The sequence below is a fragment of the Procambarus clarkii genome, chromosome 10 (genome assembly GCF_040958095.1).
Source record: "Procambarus clarkii isolate CNS0578487 chromosome 10, FALCON_Pclarkii_2.0, whole genome shotgun sequence".
Lineage (NCBI taxonomy): Eukaryota > Metazoa > Arthropoda > Malacostraca > Decapoda > Cambaridae > Procambarus > Procambarus clarkii.
In genome coordinates, this window is record NC_091159.1 from 53,961,549 (window position 1) to 53,989,269 (window position 27,721).

Sequence of the window (27,721 nt, forward strand, 5' to 3'; positions counted from 1 at the left end):
ATGTCTGTTTAAACTGACCACAATACAATTCTCAAATAATTCACCAATAAGCAACACACACACCGATATTCATGTGATACATATACACCAAGTGATTTAGATTAAAAAAAATTTAACATGAAAGTGATTTTGACGGACCAAATCATTGTACAGTACATTAAACTGAAGTTCACATGTGTGAAACACATTTATACACGCATTTGTGCAAAATGAAGATTAGAGAAACTGATCATGTGATCTTTTTACAAAAATTAGTTTTTTTTCCACTATGTACAAAAAGGAAAAAAAGATACAAACATGAAATTTTTTATCTATTATTTATTGACCGATCCATTTTACAATAAGTCGTAGTATAGGTATTTTGATAAGATAATTGCGTTTAACTAAAACTTGAATATTTACAAGAAGTGCTTAGCAACGGAAGTTTTTACTGAAAAAAATATATAAAACTACAATTAATGAGTTTTTCAAGTACAAACATATACACTGAGGGGTAAATCATGTCCAAGGTGTGTGAGAAAATAGAATGATAATTATAATTATGGTACAGGTTATGAAGAAAATGTTAGGCTCGAGGCTTGTTCAGGAAAATCTGAACATAGATGATATCTGCAAAAAATGCAGCTACACGAATTATAATCTTAAGGGACTCGTGTTTTACTCTTTCAAAAGTTCCTTATTTTTGTAAACACAAGTAAATATGTATTTTGGAATGATATTAAAAGTTTCTTACATAACGTCAGTTAAAGTAACAAATGATGCACTGTGAGAGCTGATTCTGCTCTATAAATACCAGATGGGGAAAGAGAAGGTAAAATTTATAAAATAAAAAACAAATCTGATTTAACTTTACTGAATTTTGAGATCACGAATCTTCTAAGGTCATACGTTACTGTGAATAACACATTGAAGATATATATGTATATTAATGGAATTTCCGGCTCGATACACCACTTATACATGCTCACTAGCAGTAATCCGTTCAGGAAAAAAAATCAATAAATATAGTACAGTACTAGTTATGCAGAGGCTGTGCAGATATTTATGAATGAGACATGAATTATATAGAAGATATAATTATAGATACAAGTTTCATCAACCTATCAGTTAAGGATATATTACACACTGCAGTTACCCGATTAAGTTATTTACTAAGCAGCCTTCAGTATACAGACAGAGATTCATATGAGACGTCAAATCAGTGTCTATGAGGGATGTTGCTAGCATGAAATGTGGCACGCACTCACCCATAACTTACCCAATAAAAACCGCTCATTAATTCCCAATTTTAATCATATTCCTTGAAGGTTTATGCCAAGAGATGTACGTATAACATATACAATGGATTTGGATAAATGGTTAATATGGCAGATGGAATGAATAAACTAATTTCAATATTATTTTTAATTCACGATGTAGCATTAGCGTACCAAGCTTGTGTAAGTAGTACACAATGGAAATACAAATGAGATGAAGTTTGAGGCACATTTCAAAGACCACCATCCATTCATCCACTGTGAACCATGTCTCACACTGGTAGAGAAAAAATAGATTCCTCAACTTGAAAGATAATTGGTTCACAAAAATATTTATACACCAAGTACATCCACTCCAAACCTAAAATTCCACTAGCAAGTAACCACTACACAAAGCCACTGGCTTGCTTTTCAAACAGGTTTACTCGCATTACTTTACACTGTCCCAGATTAAAATTAAAAATTGTGTGCTTTTTGCAAGTTAGAAAAAAAAAAATATATAAGTTTCACTGATCATGAGACCCATAACGATCCATAGTTTGTTCTACAGAAAATTCGGATGGTAAGCTCTTGATATACTCGGAGATGTCTCCTTTCGCTTCCTTTTCAGTGCTGCAGATATCTTTGACAGCTGTATCAATATAGGTGTTGTCAAATCCAGCACGGGCTGCAATGGACTTGAATTGATCAACAAGGTCATTCATGTTGAAGTTGGTGGTGTCTGGAACTTGGATGGAAGCCAAAGGTCCTGCTGAGAAAATAAAATTTGTTACAAATATCAAAATCCTTTTCTGTTACTCGCTAGTTAGTAATGCTTTCTATCCTATGTAATATTCAGTACCAATCAGGTGCATTGCAGTCACTGTAGAGAGGAAACATTAAGAAACCTACTGCATTATGCAAATAAATAACATAGCCCCTTTAAAAGCACGTGTTCAATCTATTCCTTGATCTATATCTTCTGTTGCCTTATTCCATCTGCAAAATTCCCATCCTTGAAGGACACCACATGCATAATCTTCCCTAAACTTCTCTAACACTTTCTAGTGTTAAATTCTACTGATACTGGAGCACCTGAAAAAAATGCTGAGGTGGTCTACATGCTGGTTTGGCTACCACAAAACTTAAGCAATCACCACTTGTTTGGTCTGAAGAACAACAACTTTTGAAAAGAGTGAGGACTGCCCTCATCAAGCACATAGTAAGTGATGAAGTACAAAACAGCAAAAAATTGAATGGAACAAGTAAACCAATAATTTGGGGAAAAAGAATGTGGAAAAGCATTTATTGAAATAGCAATATGCAGAACTGAAGAAAATGAATATAAAGCACCACTAGAGGCACTTTAGTGTCAGTGTAGTCCAAGACAAGAACCATAAATGTGAGAGGATTACTACTACTTTATGGTTCCCATTGTAGTACAGCCTATTATTGCCTCAACGGAGGGCTACAGTTGACTAACACCTAAATGAAAAACAAATTCTAGTTGGAGGATGGGAAAGAGCTGAGTAAAGGGGTGATGTAATAGAGACGGGAGAAGGGATAGTACAGCTTGCGGGGAAGAGAGAGAAGTCACAACAGACTGAAGTTTGGGGAAAAGGAAAGAAAGAAAACATGAACTTAACAGTCCACCACATGTAGAACCCCCAGTTTCCAGCAACTACAATTTTTTTTTATACTCAAGATAGAAATGAACTTGTGCCATAAATAATGTTTTGCAACCCCTTCTGTTGAGCAGATGTGAGAAGAGTGTTGGAGCTGTGTGTTCCTTTGATGTAACTCACAATCTTCTGTCCAAAATAGAAATGAGGTGCAATGAAACCATGTCTTGGGGAGTAAAAGAATTCCCAAAACCTCATCAAGCAGGTATGGAAAAATCCAGCATCGTCGAGAATTTCACGTGAAACACGAGGATTCAATTCCAGTAGTAAGTTTGTTGCAGCAGTAAAAACAAAACTATGAAGATAGTTCTTGTATTCACTACACCATGGTTATTATTATTAATAATAATAAAACTCATTCCCCTCTCCAAGACATTATATTTGGTATTAGAGTGCATGTTCTTGCATTCGACTGATAATAATTTTGTCTAGGGAGGGGGGGGGGGGATGGCAATCTAAGCGCAAACACTGCATTGTTCAGGTCGAATGAGACTGGACTAAGTATTTCTCAATTCATTTGTTGATTGGGACAATTATTGTCAATTTCATCAGTTACATTTGTTGTTGGATTCCAAATCCAACATTTGTTGGATTTACACTTTACAGTTGCTTCTCTCTCACACACACACACACACATATATATTGTGACCAGTTTTCTGTCATCTCCTTTGAGCACAGGACATAAGTCGTGGCTTTCACCACCACAAACTATCAACAGAGTAGCTGTGTGTTGCCACATATAACAAATTTAGCAATGTCAATAAAGATAAATCAGTAATGCTCGAGAATCGAGTTGTGTGATTATCAACTGGTCAAAACCAATTCAGAAGTGAATTTTTTGTCTTTAGGAACAAAGAAAACTTTTAATCTCCACCACATGAAAGTGGGAAATTAGGAAATTATAAGCTATGTATAAAAATACAACAAACAAGTATTTAACACATTAGAAAACACTATCCACCAACTTTTTTCCTTTTTAAGTAAAAATGTAGTAGTTGGGTTTACAAACTGTACTAAAGCAAGCAAAGCCTAGAAAACCTGCTAACAATGTAAATAGTTAAATGTCAAGTATGCAGTACATTTATTCATTTTTCAACTATATTACCCTATCATTAAAAAGTAAAGATTTAAATGTTATCATGGTGTTGGCAATTTTTAAAAACTATAGAATGAAAAGTTATCATATGAAACAAAATTAGCTACTTTTATAGGTGAAAACTGGGGGCTCTAATAACGTAGTTTCCCATGAACTACTTGAATATCCTTACAAACATTTAAAGAAAACTATTTACCTGTGACATAACAGTAACTGTGAAAAGAGAGAACCTGTGATTGTACACAGCAAACTGGCCGAACACCAAGGAGACTCCTCCCTACGAGAAGAGACCTTATGTTTCAGTAGTATGTGCATATTTTCCAAGCTTTTTAAGAATTCAGGTTCCTGATTTCTCACATTTTACAAGACTGTGCAAGTGTTACAATCTCAGCAACGTTACACGTGACATATCACAACCTACCTGAGTTTGACCCATTTTCTGAAGCAGGGTTAGACGCCACTTTTACTTCTGCCTGCCGTTCCATTTCTACTCTCTTCAGGCCTCGCTCAATGTAATTCTGGAAGAACTGGGATGATTTTCTTAAGAATGGCTCAATGTCTGCCTCTGGATGTCTCTGCTTGAATTCATACAGCTGAATCAAGCCCTGAAGTAGGAAATAAAATATAAATATACATAAGGATACCTTTGCCCTTATACAGTATTAAAAAGTGACCGTCTCACTGCCAATGTGAACAAAATAAAACAAAGGATAAAAAGGAAAGTATTTTTATGTTGGAGCGAACATAAGACAGAATTCCGATATGTCACCCTGGCTCATTATTACACGTATAAACAAGCTGTATGGGCTTAGGAGTAACATCCAGTAATCACTGTCAAACTAGTTTGACTTCTTTATCCTGCCTTGTTTGCTCCAGTGCAGTAATAGCAAAGGAAGCAAATGCTGAAGCTTTCTGGGGCATCTGACTGTAATAGCAATCATTAAAAAACATTGATAAGAGATGTTTTAACAAATCCGGTTGAACTGTGAATGAAACTTAAGGGTGATTCTGTCACTCCACCCGAAAAAAAGCTATGCTGACCATTGTTTTTATAGATTTAGGACAATCATATCAATTATCAAAAAATTAAGAAAAAATCTGAATACAAGGACTTGCCTGCAAAAATTGTGCCCCCATGTTATTGGTCAGATGAAATGTCAGAGTGAAAGTGAGGTGATCTCACTGTGCAGGAGACTTCATTTGCCTGACAAACTGATAGTGGAAGGAGACAATATGCTCAAGGTTGTCCCAGAAGAAATGGCACACCTCATAATACAGTGCCACCAGAGACAGTATCAGTTTCAACAGCCAAGCATTAAAGACGCTTCAGGCTAATGAGTAATAATTACACCCATTAGGAACTCCTGCAGCATCCTAAGAGTTCCTGAACCATAATAGTCCACAATGGATATACAACATACAGCTAGTAGGGAGAGCAGAAGGCTAGGACACTCACCAGGGCACTAAACAACCATTGTGTGTTTACCTTTACACAATAATGTAGTTACTTTTTATTACGAGACATTTTCCCGTAGAATATCGTCCTTGTCAACATTCTATTTGGTTTATAAAGTAGTTATTTATGCCTCTGATTATCTTAAAAGCCTAAAATATAGAATATTACAATAAAAAGGACACACGAAAGTTATAAAATTTGTCCCCCATAGTCAAGGAGTGCATTGTGTGCTCATGACTCCTGTATATATATACTCTAAATAAAACCACGCTGAACATCCCACAACCATCTGGTTTAAAAACAGTATTGATGCATTATCTAAATCTAGCATTGGACTTTCCATAATACCTCTGGGGGGGAGGGGGGGGAATCAAGTTTACACACAGACACCAGAATGTATAATTTTATAAACTAACTAATTTACAAAGAAAGCTATAATACTCACAATGCCATAACTTGTGAAGCATTATGTAGACAAAATGAAATAAAACTGAATAATCATGAATTATTTGTCGGAAAGAAATTTTTTAAATTGAGTGACACGTAGTATTGATCATAGAAGTTAAAATAAATCTAAAATCTACCACATTGGTCCAGTGCCAAGAGGCCCCTTCCTTCCTTGTACAATCATACACTAGTCTCAATATCAAACTTATTCATGATGTCGATAACACCAAAAAAATTTGGAAACAAAAATTAGTGGTAATTATCAGGCATATCTAGCTAAATATGAAACTATTGTAGTGCTTTTTACAGACAGACATTTAACTGCCACTTACTTCTTTGGTGTTTTCCTTTGAGCCAATTTTGCGGAAGATCTCGGATAATGTGTTGTGGGCTGTTTTACTTAGTCTCTTAGGGGATTTGCCACTCTCCACAGAATCATTAGTAACTTGCGCTGCAGCTAATCTGTTGCTATCACCAATGCCACCGTCGTCTTCGGTTTTTGGTTTCTGTTAACGAGAAATGTTATAACCCTGAGACACAGTGGGTGTAAGTTGCCTTTTGTAACTGACAGTATACCAGTGCAATACCACATGCAAAATATAATATTTTTATAATGTTTATATAATTTTTAAACAATCGTAAATTTAAGGCATTCCAATGCATCTCACTGGACTGGGATTTATCAAAAATACACCAGGGCAGAGTTTAGATTTCTCTGCTTAGATAATTAAAATAAATTAGTGCACAGAGCAGCAAAATGTTATGCATAGACAAAATAATCAATCCTATAAATGTTTAATAGCCTAATGTTTTTTATATACAGTTCTATTTGGACTGTCAAAATCAAGAAAAATACTTCTATCTCCCTTTTCTGTATAGAACCCCTAATATACTGTATAATGTTGGAGGAAAAAAACATGATTTTAATGGAATACATGTAACCGGGTAACAGGCATGCAAACAGCCCATGCGGACAAGTTACTGTACTTGCACACACACAAGACAAGTCTGACTGATTACAATACACGTCTACAAATTCAGTTTTCATAACATAAAAGGCAATATGACACATGAGAGTTAAACGTATACAATCATTAATCATAATGAAAGTGAACAGAAAACTAAACTAAATTAAAAAAATAAAAAGGATCATTTAATTTTACAAGTCCACTATGCTTTTTTTTCTTTTTAATCACTGAATACTACTTCTGTTGGCTGTCTGTCCTTCTTGAGGAGGATCGAAACATGCTCTTAAACAAAGCCTTTCATCTTCCTTTGCATTTATTGTACTGTATAGTTCCTAAACAATGTCCCAAGGTGGTCTGGCTAACACAAATGGAGCAATTGTGATTTATTAATGATAAGAAAACTACACAGGTTATCTTGAGATGATTTCGGGGCTTTAGTGTCCCCGTGGCCCGGTCCTCGACAAGGCCTCCACCCCAGGAAGCAGCCCGTGACAGCTGACTAACACCCAGGTACCTATTTACTGCTAGGTAACAGGGGCATTCAGGGTGAAAGAAACTTTGCCCATTTGTTTCTGCCTCGTGCAGGAATCGAACCCGTGCCACAGAATTACGAGTCCTGCGCGGTATCCACCAGGCTACGAGGCCCCGATAGAAATAGAGATCTATCACAGCATGCACATACCACTGAGAAATTGATAGAAATAAAGGGCATTAAAATAATAGAAGCACACATTGGCTAAATTTGTAAACAAACTTTTTAATAACCTTTCCAGTGTTACAATTTTTCTCCTGCAAGAGTATTTTAAATAAAAAAAACTGTTATAAAGCATCAACTATTAACCCTTAAAGGGCGCAATACACTTATAGCTGGGGCGAGTAACTATGACAAGACGACGCACCACAGCTATGTATGGTTGGTAGTACAATGTAAGCCCACGGCTACATGGGGGGGGGGGGGTCACATCGGCTTCCTCAGGCCTCTTCTAAACAGACGCCATTAAAAAAAAAAAAAAAAAGTGGACAACATTCCTGCGCGTGAGAGCCTCAGTACTAATTAAGCAACCAAGGCTGATACACACAGCATGAGCTTACAGCACTGCTGTTCAGCTTGTGACCACAGCATTGCTTAAAAATGCCAAAAAATATATGTAACTGGTATTACTTAGCCATGATAGTATTACAGAAGAACCTGACTACGATAATGAATGTATACAATGCTCAGATATCAGTAAACACAATGCTGTTCAAGATATTCACAGCACTAGCCACAGCACACTGCCATTGTTTCGATCATTTAAGAATCTTCACTTAACTTCACTTTCCTTAACAAAATAAACTTGTGGAAAATGATTCATTTACAGGATTTAGTGACCAGGATTCTGATAATAGCAGGATTGTGGTCAGAATTAGCAATGTGCACAGTAAGGTGGGAGGAGTACTCTTGGTGAGGGAGGTAGGGAGAGGGGGTGTCATCTGCTGACTGTGGCAACCTATTATTGTCTACTCGCCATACCAGCTCAGTGGTTCGCTATGGTGAACAAAAATGCAGATACTTATATATAATGTGTGTATATAGTGTAATAATAGCAAAAGGAGTATGGTGGGAGGAGCCATTTTGATGGTGAAGGGAAGTCGTGTCATCTGCTGCCTGCTGTGTGACTTGTCATGCAATGTATGGTGGCCACTAGGGTGTTTGGATATATCGTGTAATAAAACCACAAACAGTAAGGTGTTGAAGGAGGGGGAGGGAGGAAGGGAGGCAAAGCTGGCTGGGTGTGGCAGCCTACTCTTGCTGTTTGGACTCACCATACCAACTTAGTGGTTCACTATGGTAAACAAAACATGCAGATAATTATATATAACGTGTGTGTGTGTGTATATACTGTATATATATAGTGTAATAACAGCAAAACTATTTATTTATTGTTTTATGAATATAATCCTTGAATCACTAATAATATGCACACCATACTTTTGAGAATAGCAATGGTTCACACATTTTATTATATAAATATATCACACTACACACTTAAATACTTAGGGGAAAAAAAAGGAGACGGTGAAATAATTACGTAATAATATCTTTGTGGCTATTCCTGCCTGACAGCGCGGGACGCTTAGTGTGCCAGCACCTCAATTTTGCCTGACTTCCTTGCCCTATTGTGGCCAAAATGTCACCTACAATTTTACCCCCCCCCCCCCTCCTTGATCAGGAAACACATTGACAATCTTAGAAAAAAAAAAAAGAATTTGATTTTTTCTCTTGCGCCTGGCAGTGTTGGAGGCTACACTCATAAGTGATGCCCAGGGGTTAAGTGGCTCAGCTTATTAAGTCTTAATTATAATGTGTAAAAATCCCATTTGGCAATTTGAGGACAGGACATAATTAGCAGATAGTGAATGGAGCTATTTATGGGTCAAACTATGCATGTAACCATGTAATTGATTACATGCTTGAATATGAATTCAACACGACGTGTTTTGCTCACAACAGATCAAGAGGTATCTGGGCCGGCACATCTCGGGATACTAACAGCGGTGTATCAGGAGTACTGGGGAGGCAATGATTTGCTAAATGACCACAGGATGCTGTCAAGAACACTCCATGTTAATGTATAATGTAAGGAAGATCAGTTATAATGAATGGAAAACCCGAATGGATGGATGGATGCACGTATTTATACAATGGTTCTGTTGACTAGTGTTTTGTGGACTCAAAACTAACACTCATCCACATAAGGAGATATTCATAAAAATTATACAATAATATGGAGATCAATACACAAATGTAAAATTTTCAGTTTTGATTCCGAGTAAAGTCTTCGCTTAGAACTGCAATTATCAATGCACAAAATTGCTACAATGGATTTCAGTTTGAAAGGGAATGGACTGTACTACTGTACCTACAAAAATTAAATAAACAGTAAAAGTGAAAATATGTTATCTAGAAGGAAACACTGCTTGTATGGAGCTAGTGTTTTCAGTTAAGAGACTGCAGGTCTAGCTATGAAGCACTGATAGAACACTCACTAGAAAAATGTTCAACTACACAATGTATCGAGTACATGTGTGAGGCTGGTTTATCACATGCACATCATATATTTACCAACACTAAAGGATGAAGGGATGTGCGCACGCTTGTATGTATACAAAGGACATATCAACAAAAAGAGACAAGGATCTAAATGTATGGGAACAAGAAAACTGTCTGGAATGTGTCAAAAATACATAATAAAAAATGCCTTTATAATGTTCTACTTACGTCATCCTATATAAGGGAACAGCATGCATTGTAGTTATGAAAGAAAAAATCAAATTCATCAAACATGTCCAACTTTCATTGACATTTAATGGTAAATTAGTTTATAAGAAATGGATAGTAGCAAGCCTTCTCCACAAGATTACTACACACAGTTATCCAGCTGCACCTATTTATACAAAATTTTTCCATCTAGTATTCCAAAATGAAATCCAGTGTATCAGCTACAACTGTTTATCTACTACGCTCACCGTACTAGTGCCTATATTAAATATACATATATAATAAATATTCAACCACTAAACCGTGTTCTGTATATTTTTAAATAAAAATTATTATTATTATTACGGGGGCTCCCCACAGAAAAAATCATATTTCCTATTGAAAGAGATTGCTATACTCGTTTATTATTTATGTTGAGATATTAGGCCTCGATTACAATTACAAGATGGATGCATTAGATGATAATAAACAGCAAACACCAATAAATGTTTGCACCTGGACCTGTCGTACTATACAGAAATATACGCCTAATCTGCTATATTTATCTTTTGAATACAAATCTCTGTACAGTATATGAAGACAAACAAAACAATTACTGTACTGTTAAGTTAATAACAGTAAATAATACAATGATTTATCTTATTTGTGGTGTGTGAACGAGTGGACGCTAATGCTACATGAATAATGCACTTCTAATAACTTTTTTTTTGTGATATTATTTTAAAGCCTGGAAACAGAAAAACTTCTAGTTTTCCTGCTTAACTTTATATATTTTAAGCACACTTGTTCAAATGTTTTTAGATTAAATAGACAAAATAGTTTTTATATTGAAAACTAGGAAAAGAAAAATAGACATGTAAAAGTGTTTTAACAGTGATGATGGTTCCGAATCAGATTCACATTTTTACAGAGAGGCGGCATTTGTGTCGTTGATTGTGTAGGTGGAGGCAATTATACAAAGTGGACAAGTGTCTATGGAAGCAAGATACAACCAAGAGCCTTGCACGCAAGCCGCTTTGGACATTCTTTAGGCAAGCAAAGAAATGCATCTTATATGCATAAAAATGCAATATTTTATCTGGTGAGTGTAATTGTAAGCCATGGAGTCTTGATATGACAGTCAACGGAATGGGTGGCAACAGATTGCAATACAGATACTATCAAAATACCCATTTCCCTCTAATACTTCTTTTATTCTACCACTAGTGACTGAGGAGTGCCAGGGGAGAAGGGAGGGCACAACCATCTACTCGAAACTTCTTTCCTAGGCAGGACACTCGGGAAAAGGGTCGTGCAACTATTGCATTGATCATGCTATTCTTAAGAGACCATTAAATGATGCCTAATTTAATTTTCTCGATTGGTAAATAAATTAGAAAAGTGTGGTTTCTGTTTCTCTCACTGCAGTTATAAACACAATTTAAATTCAAATAGGCTAAGACCATTATTTACATATAAAAAATATAATTGACTAATGCAAAACTTCTCTCATTACCTTACCTTACATCCATCTTATCCCAGATCCTTGTCCTCATTTCCCTTCCAGTGCTCAATAGTTGAACTGGCTTAGTGTTTTGTCATAATTACCTTCATACAAAACTTCATAGGGTTTGCAACCAAGACAAATGCAATTATAGCCAGCCATAAAACACGAGTATACAAATCTTGGTCAGTAAACCGAGTGTTTTGCAGAGAAATCTCCTCTCAATTATGGTTTTAAAACTATTTATAAAAAAAAAAGTCTGCTACCAGAGGGTAGTATGATAATTATAGGAGTCTTTAAAGTTGCCAACCAAAATATGACGGCATTCTTCAGAGAATATAAATGCCACATATTGGAGATTAAAATTTCTTACAAGCACATTATTAAGCCATACCCTGCGAAATACTGCCTTGTTATTAACTCTTAATAAACTTGCTTACTTTGAGGGCTTTAGTGAGGTACTTATGGAGTTCAGACCCATGAGCATTGTCAATTTTGGAGAAGTGACTGAGGATAGTTGTGCCGTAGACTCTACAGAGGGTGTGGATGACTGTTTTGATCGTGCGCAGTGGGGTATCTGATGGCCGCTCAGACCACGTGTTCACTGGATAAGCCTGCAATCAAAATGTACAAATAATTAGGCAAAAAGTCTTTTTGAAGGTGTTTTAAGCATTTTTTTATATAATGCATGAAGAACAAGTTTCTTCTTATTCTTAACAGTGAAGTGGCCATAAAAAGGCCAACAATTATAAGTTGATTATGAAATGACATAACTTGATTTTAAGAGCACTCTAAAAAAAACTATCAGGAGACAGTGTCAAGGCCACTCTGGGATAGGGGGGGGGGGGGGTGCAAGGGTAACAAGGGGAGTGGAAAACTTTCAATTGCACCCGATTAAGAAGGTATTTTAGTTTTTACAAGTTTGCCACACTCAAGGCATTATTACTCTTGCCAATGTCTTGAATTTGTACACAGCAACAAAATAAATATATCTGTATCCTTTCAAGTTTCGTGAAATTATATTTTCCTGCCAAGTTGAGACATTCTAATCAGGTATTTTAAATGCATAATTACATGCATGTGATTAACAGATTTGTGTCAAAAATTTTTCTAAAATGCATGTTCTTATAAAATGTATTTCAATATTATCCATGAATTGACAATTGTTTTACTTGTTAGTAATAGTCTTTGCCATTCAACAGTGTGTGAAAAGTTGGCTCCAAACCTGTTCTCACACAGTTAAAACTATACCTATGTTAATCTTCATATGAAATATTATTTATTATACAGGATAACAAAACGAACATATTAAATGCATTATTCCTCACCACTAGGAAATTGTGAACGTCGAAAAGTATCTGGTCGAGATCGAGGTCGCTGGTGCGAGATGGAAGAATTCTAATAACTTTCCAGTTACACTTCATCACCAGCTCAGTGAACTTGCACCCACCTCCACTACCAACACTCTCGTGGAGCAGCTTCAGTAACGCACTGAAGAATAACACAAATCTATATTATTATAATGTCATGGCACTAGGTTACACTTGTACCCTGAGCTAACCCAAATTTTCTATATAAAAAAGAAGCTCGACAAGATCTGAAGACACCAACTCATTAATATATAATATCCATGCAAACCTCTTATCCAGTATTTGAAAACTCCAAATGTGTAATACATTTGGGGTTAGTTCATAATATAAATGTGATGCTATCTGGGCATACATTCAGTGCAAAAGCAGCTCAAGGTTTGCAAATTTAACCAATTGTAAGTGAGATATGTATCATTACTTTCTTTTTCTTGAATTGTAAGTACTGTAGAGTTTTTTGAGCTAAACAATATGTGATCATACTCAACCCTCCCCCCTCACATCCCTTCCCCAACACCTTCCTCCAACCAAAACAGAGGCTCAATAACTTCCTCACATCCAAAACTGAACTTTTAGATGAAAATTTGTAAGAAAGTTATTTAACATCATGAAAGTCATATTTAAGAGATATCACTGCAAACCAATGCAAAACTGAATGTTGACCGTAAACTCTGTTCTCACACTTTTCACCTGTGAAGAACCTGTCCAAGTTAAAATACCTAACAAACCCAAAGACAATGGTACCTCTAAGTGGTGCCACAATATTACTTACCAATAAAATTATTGTTAAACTATTCCAAATGCTAGAGTAATAAACTTTTATCAAATGCAAGGCTCCAATACAAGTAAGACCCACCTGAATACGTGAGTGAACTGTGCCTTTTCGACTAAACGGACTACTAGCACATTAATTGCACGAATAATTTGTGGTCCATCCTCTAGTTGCGAGAGGCGAGGATCCAACAGAATATGAATAAGAACATGTACAACATCTCTGAGAACATCTCGAGTTGCCTTTGTACCGAGCTGTTTGTTGTTGAAAATCTGCAAGAAATCAATTATTAGTCGCTTCACTGATGACAACTTACTAATAGTACTTTACACATTTCCTACGAAGCAACTGAAATACAACTGAGGATGATTTCCTAAAGTGTGGTCCTATGTTCCTCTGGTAATGCTGCCAACTGTGAACAACAAATCTAAAGAAATATGCAAACGGAGAAGGGAAAATTGTTCGTTATGAAGCAGCAGCTGGTGCTAATTTATTAATATGAAAATCTGCATGTAAATTTTACACTTAGGCTGTAAAATGACCAAGACAAATCAAGTCAAGTATTATATGTTTCTTAAATGGCTCGAGTGATCTACAAACTTCTGCTATGCTACTGATCTCCAGATGATTATAGGTTCAGCATGGTAGCTTGAAATTCTGTTTGCCATTTTAACACTTTTAATCACCGCTGTCATTCTTTCATTGATGGCGGTGGTAATACAGTACAGCTGTATTGAAAAAAAAAGATTAATGCAAGTTGACAAAAGTGGGCTCAAGCAACCAAGGCACCAAGAAAAATATATCAATACTTACCATCATCAAACAGTTAGTCAGCGACCGGTAAATTTTTATACACTCCTCCTTATTAACGTTAGGATTTGCCATCTTCGTATTGAGAACTAGACGATACTGAAGCGTTGCTACAATCAGCAGCTGGTCTATGTGAGGAGCTAGCTCACAACACCGCTCTTCTGACTGCAGCACCTCATCAAGTTGGGACAATGCTGTTATAACTGTATTGGCATCTGGAGTAGCTACCTGTTGGACAATACCAGACAATGTACTCTAGTCAATAACATTAAATGAACATATGCAAACAAATCATGCAAAAAGAAGGCAATATTTATTTTTCTGATTACTTGGTTAGAAGTGTAAACCTTCTAGAAATTATATTAAAGGAAATTGCTTTTAATTAATATTGCATACCTGGATAGGGTGACAAGGGTGGCCACTCTGAGATTGTTGCATCTAGAGATGAAACAATTTGGGGTTGATCTCCAGATGAAACCAATTTTTTCCCCCCAGGAAAATTCCTGCATGAGCCCTAAGCCTCTGGCTGGCCCACTAAGTGTTGCTTGTTTCTGTTTTACTTAGGCAGAGTGTGAGTATTTATGACTCATATGGTCGCTTCAGTAAGATTTTGCCCCCATGTGTTTAACAACTTCTGCACTGTGTTTGATAATGTTCCCGTGGTCTGTTGGGCATTTCTCCACAGTGTTGACATTTCCTCTCATCTGGAACCTGTTAGCCTATTTCCCGTGTACATGGGTATCCAAGCCTAATGCGATGTAAGTGTACTTCTGTTGTTCTACTGCTCCCATTCATCAAAATGGGAACAGTAGAATAACAGAACATTTAGATCAACACATTTGGGGTTGATCTCCAAATGCAACAATTATGGGTTGATCAGTTTTCCAAATTGCTTTTCCAAAACCCACGTAGACCCTTAAATTTCTGATCCTGTCTCAATCTGATATGAATTTACAAATGTGGATTTCCGAATAATTGCCACTTTGGGGCACGTATCAAAACCCTTTCTGGATTACAATATTCTTATACAAGGTTATTATATATTCTTATATATAAGGTTCAGCCTAGTGTATGGATGTCTATACATTTATTTCAAATTAAGATAATACATCCATTTCAAATCCAGTTCAAATGAAGATAATGTATACACACATTTATTTCATGTTGGATAAATTATTATTATTATTCTTATATGACTTATGAACACTAAAGAACACACCTGAGATATGACCATGTTGATGGCCTGCGCTGCACCCTCGGCCTCTAACGTTGAGGCTGACGTTATGGGTCTGGACACCGAGCTGAAGCCTGGCCTGGTTAGTCTGAAGATACATGTATATAATTCAACATTATGTATTACCAACTTATTCTTATCCTCTTTTACACCACTAGGTTCAACACTAAATTGTAATGAAAAATCAATACTAGTACCTGAAAAATAAACTTGTCCTCATTGGTTCAGTTTTGGGCTTTCTAGGATCTCTACGAACTACAGTGGCATGTTGTTACAAGTTAGTCACCACAGTGGCTATCACGGATATGGTCAGTGCCTATCAAGGTCAAACCCCTCTTCCCTATGTATGGTATCTATCAAGCATAATTTCAAAGCTGGCTATACCATTTCCCGCTACGATGTTGGCAGACAACCTATTCCACTCCTCTAATCATCCTGCTGCCAAACCACTATTTCCCCAAATACCTCTTGAATCTCACCTCCAGTTCATAGCCATTTTTACAGGTTCTGACTAATTTAACTAACCATACCGACATCTATAGAGCATGTCAAAGGTTTACACAGAAATTTCAGCAAGCCTACATACAATAAATTCAAATGAGTTTATTTTACTCACCTTGAAGAAGGTGTGGGACAAACAGGCTTATAATTGAGTAAGGAAGCCATATCTGGGATTTCTTCAATGTTGTACTGCGGCCTATCACTGTTGTCATTGTCCTCCAACAGTTTTTCAATAAGGCCATAATCAATTTTGAATGGAGCATTGACATTGCTAGACTGCTGGGTTCTCATTCCAAACCTGAAAATTACATACTAATAATAAACACTTCCATTTGAGAGTTTATATATATTTTTTTAATACATATTTTCACAAATTTACACAAAACGCAAATACTTATATAACTGATGCTGCATTCACATATTTTTGTTCGTCTTATCGGACATAAATTTCTACACACACACTTCAAAATTTTTAGATGGCAATACAAGTTTCGTATATTGTTTTAACACTACCAAAACAATTTTGTTATGGGACTCAAACCAGGTTCAGATTAAGAAAAGGACAATTCATGGTTCAGGACAACAACCATATTCATATTAAGAAAAGGAAAGGAAACAAACCTATGTAACGTACATACACTTTGGGTCACCAATATTATTGAATGAAAACCAGAATAAAGATCACACTTGCTCTAGTAACCATGAACACCGCCACTCTATATATATTTGAATTATATATATACATATAATTAGTTAATATATCTGAGCTAATATATATATTAGCTATACATATTTGAAAGAGCTTTGAAATAAGTAACCACTACAATATCTTCATTATGAATAATCTAGATTTTCTTGTTACTTTTTAATTCGGTTGTTCCATTTAGCATCCCTAATTGGGAAGAGTATGGCTATTATTGAAATTGAGCATGTACTCCAATACAATGTTTACATTACTTTCTTACAGCTTTTTGAACTATGTCACTTAACTGCTCGCTAAGGCAAAAATCCTCCTGGCCCGAGCTTGATTACCCACATCAACAATATAAATCAACATAGAAGGGATGTTTTCAAAGTGTCCCTTCCAGGTTTAGCTGATGCTTGGGAGATATTGGAAAATATTATATCCAGTTTGGAGTAACTGCCAGAACAGACAACAAAAATATCAAAGCCCTCCCTAAAGTAATCGTCAACCCTCTAAGATAACCAGAAAATAATGGAACATGACTCGATAATAGTCCAGGATGAACCACGTCGTCATTTCCTTGTTTAAATGTGTAGACTGGGTGTCTAAATTTCAGCCGTGTTATTGTGACTTGCTTTCTGTTTAAGATCATCAATTAGCATTAATTGGTGATCTTAAGCAGATCACTGGTTGTTATACCCGATTGCTATCAAATGTAGACCCTTGACAATAACAAATCACAGGACTAGAGCCTGTAACTGGTAATGTAACTGGTCTCAAAAAGTAGGTTACTTTGCAGAGACTGACATTCAGCCAAGTGACTTTGTTTATCAAATAAGAACTGTATTTCATGTACAGTGTTTTGTGGACACTTTGTAAACACTTTGTGGACACTAGTGGCTTGCAGGTCTGTGGTTGTTAACCAAATGGGGGTAACAACACCTATCTTCTCTATTCTGAAACCTTTGTGAATTTCAGCAGTCAGTTTTGTCTTCCACTACAGTTGCTGCATCAGGGCTTTAAATCTTGATCGTAGGCAACTGTAATACTGCACATGGCACAGCTAGTGGGACCATCTGCTAACAGGGTTAGATCAGGAAGAGACAATCAAAAGCAAGGTGAACCGTCATGCTACCTCTACCGAAGTGGATAAGTTTAGATTTAGGAAAGATCTGGGCAAATACTGGTTCAGTAACACGGTTATTGATTTGTGGAACCAATTACTACACAACGCGGCGGAGGTGGGGTCCCTCGATTGTTTCAAATATGGGTTGGACATGTATATGAGTGGGATTGGGTGGTTATAAATAGGAGCCATCTCATATGGACCAATAAACCTTCTGCAATTACCTTTATTCTTATGTTCTTATGTAACAACTATCCACCCAATGACCATATACTGTGTATTGACTTTTTTCAATTAGTGTTAAGATCAAACAGTAGTAACAAAAATTCTGCATGCTTACTCTAAATTATAACTATATAACTAAAAGATGATGAAAAGAATAGTGAATTTCTTAATTTGAAATGCACAAATACATTCTAGCAATGAAGTTTTAAAAATAAAAAGACAAACTGTATTGGACTAATCTTTAAGAACAGGAAAGGGAATTGAAGAGTTAGAAATTTATGATGAACTATAACTAACCAGGAACACAAATAATTATTAGAGGATGGCATTCTGATGGATTATTAAGAGATCCTGATAAACTGTCTGAAATAAAGCATTAAATATAATCTTAGCAATTGGCTTTTCAAACTAGAAAATTCTTAATATACACACAGTATTATTAAACACAGCACCCAGGAGTAACCAAGAGAACACAAATTAGTTGTTACGCAAAACCAAGCACAACCTGAATGTCCACACCAAGAACTTAGCACTTTGCTTGCCCAGGGAAGTGAGGTGAAGTGACCGTTCTTGTGAGAAGAGGAGGCATATGAGGAGAAAGAGGAGGCAGCCCATGACAAGGCCCATTGTGAGGCGAGGGTGGCTCTTCAGCCAGAGGTTCCAAATCGGGCTCTCCCAAGAGAAATGAGAGCGAGCGAGATATGCGACGTGCTTGCTCTAATGTAGCAGAGGTGAGAGGCCTCCTACGCAAAGGAGGCAATGGCCAATCTCCCTTCAGCTGACCTCTGTTTGAACTTGTACCGACATCACAACTGTTTAAGCTGCCCATGCTGCTAATATTGCTCATGCTACTCAAACTGCTAGTGCTACTAGAGACACCCGCTGAGGAATTATGCCGAGGAGGTTTGTGGTGTACAGGTGGGGACCACCCCAAATCATCATGGCTCCTGTCCATTGACTCGGAGCTCCAGCTAGGGTTCCTGTACATTCTTCTTTATGTTCAGAATTTTTAAAGTAAAATAAAATAAGAATGTCATTTAACCTAGAATTAATTAAATAATGCAATAATTAAAGGTAAAATTTATTATAGAAATCCAATTAAATAAATATGAGAAGCGTTTTTCTGAGAATGTACGGTTAATCACTAAGGCAAAATCCAACTTATCCCTAATTTGAATCTTGGAGCCAGAGAGGGTCAACATTTTGCACCACACAATAGAAAACATTTTGAACCATCCTTGTTGACATAATGTTGCTAGGAAGACATTAGAGAATACTTAATCCTGTCAAGAATTCAGTCAGAAAGTGCCTTCATATCAAGATGTAAAGCATTATAGCAACTACTAATTATCACAAGGGCCACAAAACAACCTAGAATGGTCCATGAGATCCATGAGCAACCGAATGGTCCATGAAATCACTACCCTTGACTGCCACCAAACTATCACCACCACCAAAGTTTCTAACCTAATCTCATCACATTCTCTACCTGGCAACCAGAAAAAGATAAAACCTCTAGCACAGTGGGGAGGGAGGTACAGTAATTGGAGGACCATAGTGTACTGCTCAGGAGAGTGCTTCTCATATTACTCAAAGTCTGATTTTTGAGATCTTCTACATAAGCTGCTCCTTAGGCAATCATCAGAATCAGTCGCCATGATTAAAGTAAGGCAAAAGCTCACCAAGGCTGCAAAAACTCTTGAGGGGTGAAAAACAACAGCTGAATCTTTCAACACCCAAAACCAAATCAGAAGATTATTTATGGGATACTCTCAGTGAAGGTACTGGAAGGCAAACGTATGTTAGGACTTGACAAAACACCCGAGCATAGATATCAGCACGGGAGATTTCCGCAATAAACGTCAATTGTGGCAAGCATGGACGTGAAAAAACTTATGAATGACTCAACATTACAACTCAGCGAATCAACTGAGAAATATGACTATTTCCTACTGATACGTACACTGATGCCACCGACCACAAAATATGTTGCACTGTTGGACAAAGTCAAAACTAAGAAAGCATCCTTCCTAATTGCAATAGAATGCAATTGTATTGGTCTTGTAAAATTTAAATTGAATAGGAAGGAAATGAACAAAGATATTCCCTGTGACTCATACTCAATAGAAGACATGAGCTGACTTGCTGTTTGGGGAAAAATAAAAAACATCAGAGCAGCCAAGACGAACAGCATGCAACCACAACCCACCAGAAACCTCCAATTTTAAACAGCCACGACCAAAGAAAACATAATATACTAAAAACATGATTTTTCCCCCTAAACAATACACCAAAGATGTACCATCTGAGAGTATACAAAAGACTGTCCAACAAAGGCAGACATAAGGACATAAGACTGGGTCAGTACCCCCATGCAGTGAAAAGCTGGCACCTGAATTCTGAAGAGAGCTGCGCAAACGGCCAAGGAAAGTTAATGGTCACTGCCAAAGCAGACAAATACAGGCAACTTGCTCCAGCTGCCATCATGAGAACATTTGAACCAAAGTGGTGTCGTCTTGGCAGGCAAAAAGAACACACAGGCCTCACACACATATGGCTGGGAAGTGTGGGCCACAAAAATCTGCCACATGAAAAGACATTTGGTAACAGGAAATGAACACACTTCTGAAAAACTAAAAGGAACACTTGTAATAAGTGTGGGTGCTAAACAAATGGAATGCACTTGAAGCATAAATTGTGGAAATATCCCTATTCACAACTTTAGAGCAAGTACAATAGTATTAGAACATCAAATCAAATTTTTATTAAAAAGAATGCGAGTACAAAAACCATAAGAGTAATGTAGAATTGTGGGGACAGAAGTTACATACACTAATAAAACCACTATTACGCAAAGCATTTCGGGCCAAACTTGAAATAATTTGAAATTTTTTGTTTGAAGATGTAAACAGGTAAACAATACTAATACTAAAAGAGAACCTAACAAAAACTGAAAAAATTCAAGAAAAATAACAGATGAATAAAAAGGTGATATGTAATGATGACAGGCATAGACTATTACATTATGGATTCAGTAGTTCTAGCAACAGTATAGCAGTATATTTACAATAACAAAAAAAAATACTAGAGAGTAATTTAGTAATTTAGAAAAGCAACTGAAACAGAGTAATACAGAATAATCAAAGAGGCCAACACTATTTTAAAGAAGATAAAAAATGACATGGAGTAAACAATTTATAAGTGAAATGCAAAAATTAGATGACACCTAATGACCATTCATCTAAAAACTGCCATATATAAAATTTTAGTGCTCAAGTAAATAACCTACCTCTTCAATAGACTACTTTGCTCCCCAACAGCAGTACTTTCTCTGTCTCTGACAAGAACTGGTGCTGGTTGGGCTGCAGTTGGTATAACACGATTCGGTCGTCCATTGGCGGCACCACCCCCTCGTACTGTTGGTACCTCGGGTTCCACTGGTGGCTTCTTTATGACGGGTCGATTTTTTGCCGCTCTCTTGATGCGCTCCTCCAATAAACTCATGTCTTTGTCAGCTAACTGCAAATCAAATAATAAAAGAAAGGCAAATGAAATATCAAAATCTAATTATGAAAATTGAAAATGAACAAGCTACTTTTCGCAACTCGGGAATATAATGATAATGTATAAGATCAAAATCAAAATACAGTATTGTATCATGAAAAAAATCATTGAGGAAAAACAAAAACTTACATTGCCAACAAGTTTAAAGACCTTCTCGCCCTCACGGAAGTATACTTGGACAAGAGCATTAAGGGCCGCATTTCTGACCGAGTTGTCTCGATCAGCAATCTGTTTAGCAATTTCTTTCAAAGCAACACCCGGAGAAGGCTGGCACACCGACATTCCATATACCTCTATCAAATTACTAATGGCTTCTAAACACTCTGAAAGTACATACATTATAATTTACAAATTAGCCATCCATAGTAACTGTATTTCCACTTTCTCAAGAGAAAATAGGCAAATTAGAATTAAATAAAAGTTAAATGGTATCAAGAGGAAAATATAACTAATCTTGTCATTCACAGTATTCAATCACGCATCACTGACCAACACGAAATTAAAAGTCTACGAGATGAATTATAAGAATCTCAAAGCACTTGAGTAATTATTATCCAGTCCATCATGACAAAAGGCCCTACACTATAAGAAATGCACCATCTAATAAAGAATTAGTTAATAATTACTATTTTTGTTACCATTACAAACACACAGTTGACACCAACTCGGTCAAATGCTAAAGGACACAGTGACTTCCCGACCAGAGCCTCAGATATTAACACCAAGTAAAGCATCCAGCACTTCCACAAACATGAAACCATTTTTATTTGCCAATATCCAGGGTATAAAAAAACAAATCTAACAAAGTTCATTTTATAGCTGGCCTCTTTCATGAGGCAAATGCAGTGTTTCCAGTCCTAATAGAAACTCACAGAAAGGACTACTAATGATGGTGAAACATGGATTTCAGAGTACAATCTTTTCAGATATAACAGGAAACACAGGCTACAGGATGGGGTCAGCTTGTATCTCTCACACACAATCATCTGCACTAAGCTGTAGAACACCACAAATGAAGTGCTGATAATGCTGATAATAAAAATTTATCCTAAATGTAGTTATTGTCCCTGTATATAAGTCACTGGAGGCAAATCCTCACCAGTTTGAAGACCAACTAATGAAAATAGAACACTGCTCAGAAAACCTCACAACTCCAGCCCCTATCATCATCCAGCTTGGGGGGCTTCAACCTACGGCACCTGAAATGGTAGAACCTAGCCAATACAGTTATACCCGAGAGAATACAGGAAAGTACCCTAAATGAACAGTCACATGCAGATGACCTGCTATGGATGTGCAACAGACTTGCCTTAAACTAGCAAATAATACTGTAGAACCAACTAGAAAAGAGCACACATTGGACCTCGTTTTCACTAATAATGATGAATTGATCAAGAACAATGATAAATACCTGTTAAATCAGATCACAATTTAATTGAAGTTCTGACAAGCATGGGGAGAAGACTTGCACAACCAGTCCCAATTCCCAGAGGAGAAGAATTCAGCAAGTTCAATTCAATTTTAACATTTTTAACATTTTTATTATTAAAATTCTATTTTAATATTATTAAATAAATAATATTAAATATTAAAATTCTATTTTAATAATAAACAGATTAACTGGGAGCAAATAAACAAAGATCTCACATAAATAACCTGGGAAAAAACAATTAGAAAATGCAAACTTGAACCAGTGCCTGAAAAAAATAAGCTCGGTAGCACTAGAAATATGCTCAAACCGCATACCCCTAGGAAGGAGAGGAAGAGATGTCGATTGGAAAGGGAACAGCATTCCCATTCCAAAACAATTGAGCTAAAGCTACAAGAATCATACAAAATCCAGGAGAGAAAGACAGCAAAAGGTCAAAGTGAAAAAGAAAATCTGAATTATTTTTTCCCATGCAAAATCAAGATAAAAACTACATCTAGTATTGGGCCTCTGCGAAAGGGAGATAGAACTTTCACATATGACGACAAAGAAATGAGTGAAATACGGAGGAATCTATATGACTGCTTTCAGTGAGCCACTAAACACTGAAAATTGATAACCCAAATGAATTTTTCAATGATGTGATAACAAATCAAATACCAGATGTCACCCTATCCCCACTGGACTTTGAAGAAGCCATAGACAGTATGCCTATGAAAGGTAAGACCTTTTCAAACTAGCGATGCTATGTCAGAGATGATACTTTTGAAGACAATGGTGATCTCTAGAGTGGAATCCTGTTGCACAATGGCAGCCCCTTTCAAAACTGGAGAAATTGCTGACCTGGAGAGCGTGCAGAGATCCTGTACTACTAGAATCCACTTATTTAAACAACTACTGGGACCAATAAAAATGCCTGAATCTGTATTCTCTTGAGCCCAGGAGGGAGTAATGCATAATAATTTACACTTGGAAAATATTAGAGGGGCTGGTCCCAAATCTGCACACAGAAATAACATCACATGAGACCAGAAGGCATGGCAAGATGTGCAGAATACCCCCACTAAAAAGCAGAGGTGCAATAGGTATGCAAGAGAGAACTATTAACATCAGAGGCCCTAGACAGTTCAACACGCTTCCACTACACATAAGGGGCATAACTGGCCAATCCCTCACAGTGTTCAAGAGAGAACTTGATAACACCTCCCAAGGATACCTGATCAACCAGGCTGTGATTCATATACACCAGGCTGCAAACAGCCACATCCAACAGCCTGGTTAACCAGTCCAGCAACCAAGAGGCCTGGTCAGGGACCGGGCCTTGGGGACATTAAGCTCAGAAATCATCGCAGGGTAACTGCAAGGCGACATGTAAAACCAGAGATGTACTTTGAATATTTAGACATTTAAAAAGTGACATCTTGTAAACAAGCTCCACTATTTGATTATATCCAAGCACAACTCATTAACTAATCACAAAAATGTAGCTTTATATTACCTGCTCTCTGTCTTGCATTTTTGGCTTTTAGTCCTTCCATCATATATGGAGACACTTTACTAGCAGGATAAATATTACAAATCAACTTTGCAATATTTCTTGCTGGGCCTCGGATGGAATCTTTAGGATCACCAAACTGATAAGAAAAATTGTCAGTTTAATAAATACACTAAGAAACATGTCTGCATTATATAAAAACTTTAACATGCTTTGAAAACTCTTTATTGGACAGCAAACTTTACTTTGGTGCATCTCAATTTCCTCGCGTACAAGGCATCATTACAATGTTAGCCCTCACCTTAGTGACCAAAAATGGTAAGAAACAGTAGGCTTCGGCATCTAGTAAATGGTAGTCATCTTCTGATACAAACTGGAACACTTGCTGCAAATAATCCATGGCTTTCATAATCACAGATGGATTTGTGTCAAAAAATCGGATAGTTAGCCATTTCAAAATCAAGTCCAGGTTGGTAATACAAGCTGGCAAGTTTGAACTGAGGTCCTGCAAATGAGAAATAAATAAGAGTTTGTGAAAATAAGATTTCTGCTCCTGCAATGTGAAGATATGGCATCAGGAGAAAACAAAATTGATCAGAAAAATATCAATAACAAGACACCCATTTAAATGTCATATTTTTATGTTAACACTTTCGCGCACACTGCGTTCTGAAAAAAACTTACCGTATGTGCTTTCGGCGTTTCGCGCGCCTACGCGGTAAGACCGAAAAAGTGTACACTCTTGACTGTCCTGACAATAATAGAAGGCGCACGTATTTAAATTTGGTATCACTGTGTTCGCAATAAAATTGTCTATAAGAACATACCTATAAAATGCCGCCAAAGCATAAGGACTATCAACACCAAATAAAAAACTATTCAGATCACTCGCCGAGAGCGCCAAACAGCAACAAAATGTTTCCACTCTCTTAATGGTTGCGAAGCCTACAGTTGTCCTACATCGCTAATTGTGGTATCATTGGAATCGCAATAAAATTCTCTACACGGACATATGCATATAAATATAGATTCAATGTCGTAGCCCACCCAAAACAGTGTGGGAAGTGGCCAAAGTGTTACCTGCAGCGGCATATCGGCGAAACTCGCTTTGAAAAGTGTATATTAAATTCACTGTCCTGACATTATTTTTCGATGTATGTATTTCATTTTTGTTCCAATGTGTTCGCAATAGAATGTTCTATAAGAACATAAGTATTAAAGGTCACATAAGGATGCGTTCGACCGGCAACATATATAAAAACTACGTCGATTATACTCGTCGTGTCAATAATACAATTGTTTTACCACGATGATTCACTGCCACGCCATTCTCTTTAATAAGCTGTTCGGCTATTAGAAAAAACATAAATTTCATGGCAAACATTTGTAAACTATTCCCAAGTTGATCGGATAATAAATGGAATTTATACAAATATTTTTTCGCTGGATTACACGCGTTGTCTGTTATGCGGAAACGTAAGAAAATTTGGCGACGACCTAGAAATCCTCAAATGCGCGAAAGTGTTAAACTGCATTACACAGAACCAGAACAGTAGACCTTCCACAACAGCTCTACAGCTTTGTAACACTAGAAAGGAACATGATAAACGGACCAAATAGAAGTTACTTTCTAAATCAATTACCTATAAAATTTATGTAAAATTACTTTTGCAACTAAGTTGTCAGCCAACTGTCACTGGGTAATGCCCAAATTAGCTGACAAAATCATGATATAATTACTACGAAAATTTTTTAAATATAATTTCAAATTATTTTTTATAAAACAGATATACACTCACTGATTCAAATTACATGGAGTGAACACCCCCCTCCCTACCACTGTGCCACCCAGACCACTTCTACATACCTTGTATTCCAAGCCATTCTATATAACAAACCACAAAACTTGCCTCATTTAAACCATCAATAGCTTTGATGTGAAACTTGAAGTCCTGATGGAACATGTTTGAAACCAACTGTCGATTCATCCCAGCTGCGGTCATCTGATCCTTCAGCTGAGTGATGAACTCTGCTCGAGGGGTTGTAAAGTCCCAGCGTAGTACTCTAAGGCGCTGCTCATCCGATACCCGCTGCTGCTTGAGATTGTTCACCTGGAGGAGTGGTGATGTGTCTACATCCTCCGAATCCTTACGTGCAGCAGTTGAGCCCTAAAAATAAATGCAAATTTATGAAATATGATGTATGAAAGCAAATCTACTTGCATACAATTAGCTTTCAAACCTACAGGACAAATAATTCCACAAAGGTTTAAAGTGATGTATAGCAAACAAATTTTAAAACACAATTTTAAACCTTAAGTTCAGCAAAATAATACTGACAATTTGAGATTGAATAAAAATATTTTAAACGCCATGGAACTCTATGGGTCGTATCCAATTCACATAAGCTGTTTTCTAATCAAAAGATGACCATCGAGGTTTCAGGTTATATCACCCTTCTCCAACTAGCTTCAAACAAAAACTAAGTCAAGTAACTTAACCTAGCCTAACCCAAGATAATCAACCAGCAGCACTAAGTGTTAAGTAAGGCAACAGTGGGGACCATAATAACAGCTATAGAGGTATGATTTACAACCACCACCACTAAATACAGGAAGGTAACACGAATATGACAAATGCAACTAGACCTGCTTGAAGATGATGATAATTAAAAAGGCAGCCACAATAGGAAAAGGAGTAAAAGAAAAGATCCCTATAATAAGTAATTTTAACCACAGAGAAATAGGCTTAACAATGAAGGATCCTCACAAAGGTGACCTAGCATGTAGAGCAAAACTGGTGGACATTGTGTACAAAACTTCATGCCAACATATCCTGAAGCCAATAGGAGAAAGAGGAGAAGCTCTACACAAGACTCCAAATCA

General features: G+C 36.7%; 1 protein-coding gene across 5 annotated transcripts in view; it reads right to left on the minus strand.

Annotated features, from left to right (window-relative positions):
* Nucleotides 1-300: 300 nt before the first annotated feature.
* Nucleotides 301-27,721, minus strand: part of msps (msps cytoskeleton-associated protein 5) — a 122,585-nt gene continuing 95,164 nt past the window's right edge. For 2 of the 5 annotated variants that reach the window (XM_045769428.2, XM_069322078.1), the window contains exons 23-37: nt 26,748-27,005; nt 25,139-25,342; nt 24,841-24,976; nt 22,043-22,236; nt 21,639-21,868; nt 18,892-19,341; nt 16,429-16,611; nt 15,798-15,900; nt 14,582-14,806; nt 13,853-14,040; nt 12,958-13,120; nt 12,070-12,243; nt 6,249-6,422; nt 4,435-4,618; nt 301-2,007 (exon numbers count right to left, since the gene is read on the minus strand). In XM_045769428.2, the coding sequence (XP_045625384.1) occupies nt 1,763-2,007; nt 4,435-4,618; nt 6,249-6,422; nt 12,070-12,243; nt 12,958-13,120; nt 13,853-14,040; nt 14,582-14,806; nt 15,798-15,900; nt 16,429-16,611; nt 18,892-19,341; nt 21,639-21,868; nt 22,043-22,236; nt 24,841-24,976; nt 25,139-25,342; nt 26,748-27,005 (3,111 nt within the window). In that variant the 3' untranslated portion in view covers nt 301-1,762. The remainder of the gene's footprint in view (nt 2,008-4,434; nt 4,619-6,248; nt 6,423-12,069; nt 12,244-12,957; nt 13,121-13,852; nt 14,041-14,581; nt 14,807-15,797; nt 15,901-16,428; nt 16,612-18,891; nt 19,342-21,638; nt 21,869-22,042; nt 22,237-24,840; nt 24,977-25,138; nt 25,343-26,747; nt 27,006-27,721) is intronic. The other 3 variants (XM_069322079.1, XM_045769447.2, XM_069322080.1) reach the window with 3 other exon arrangements.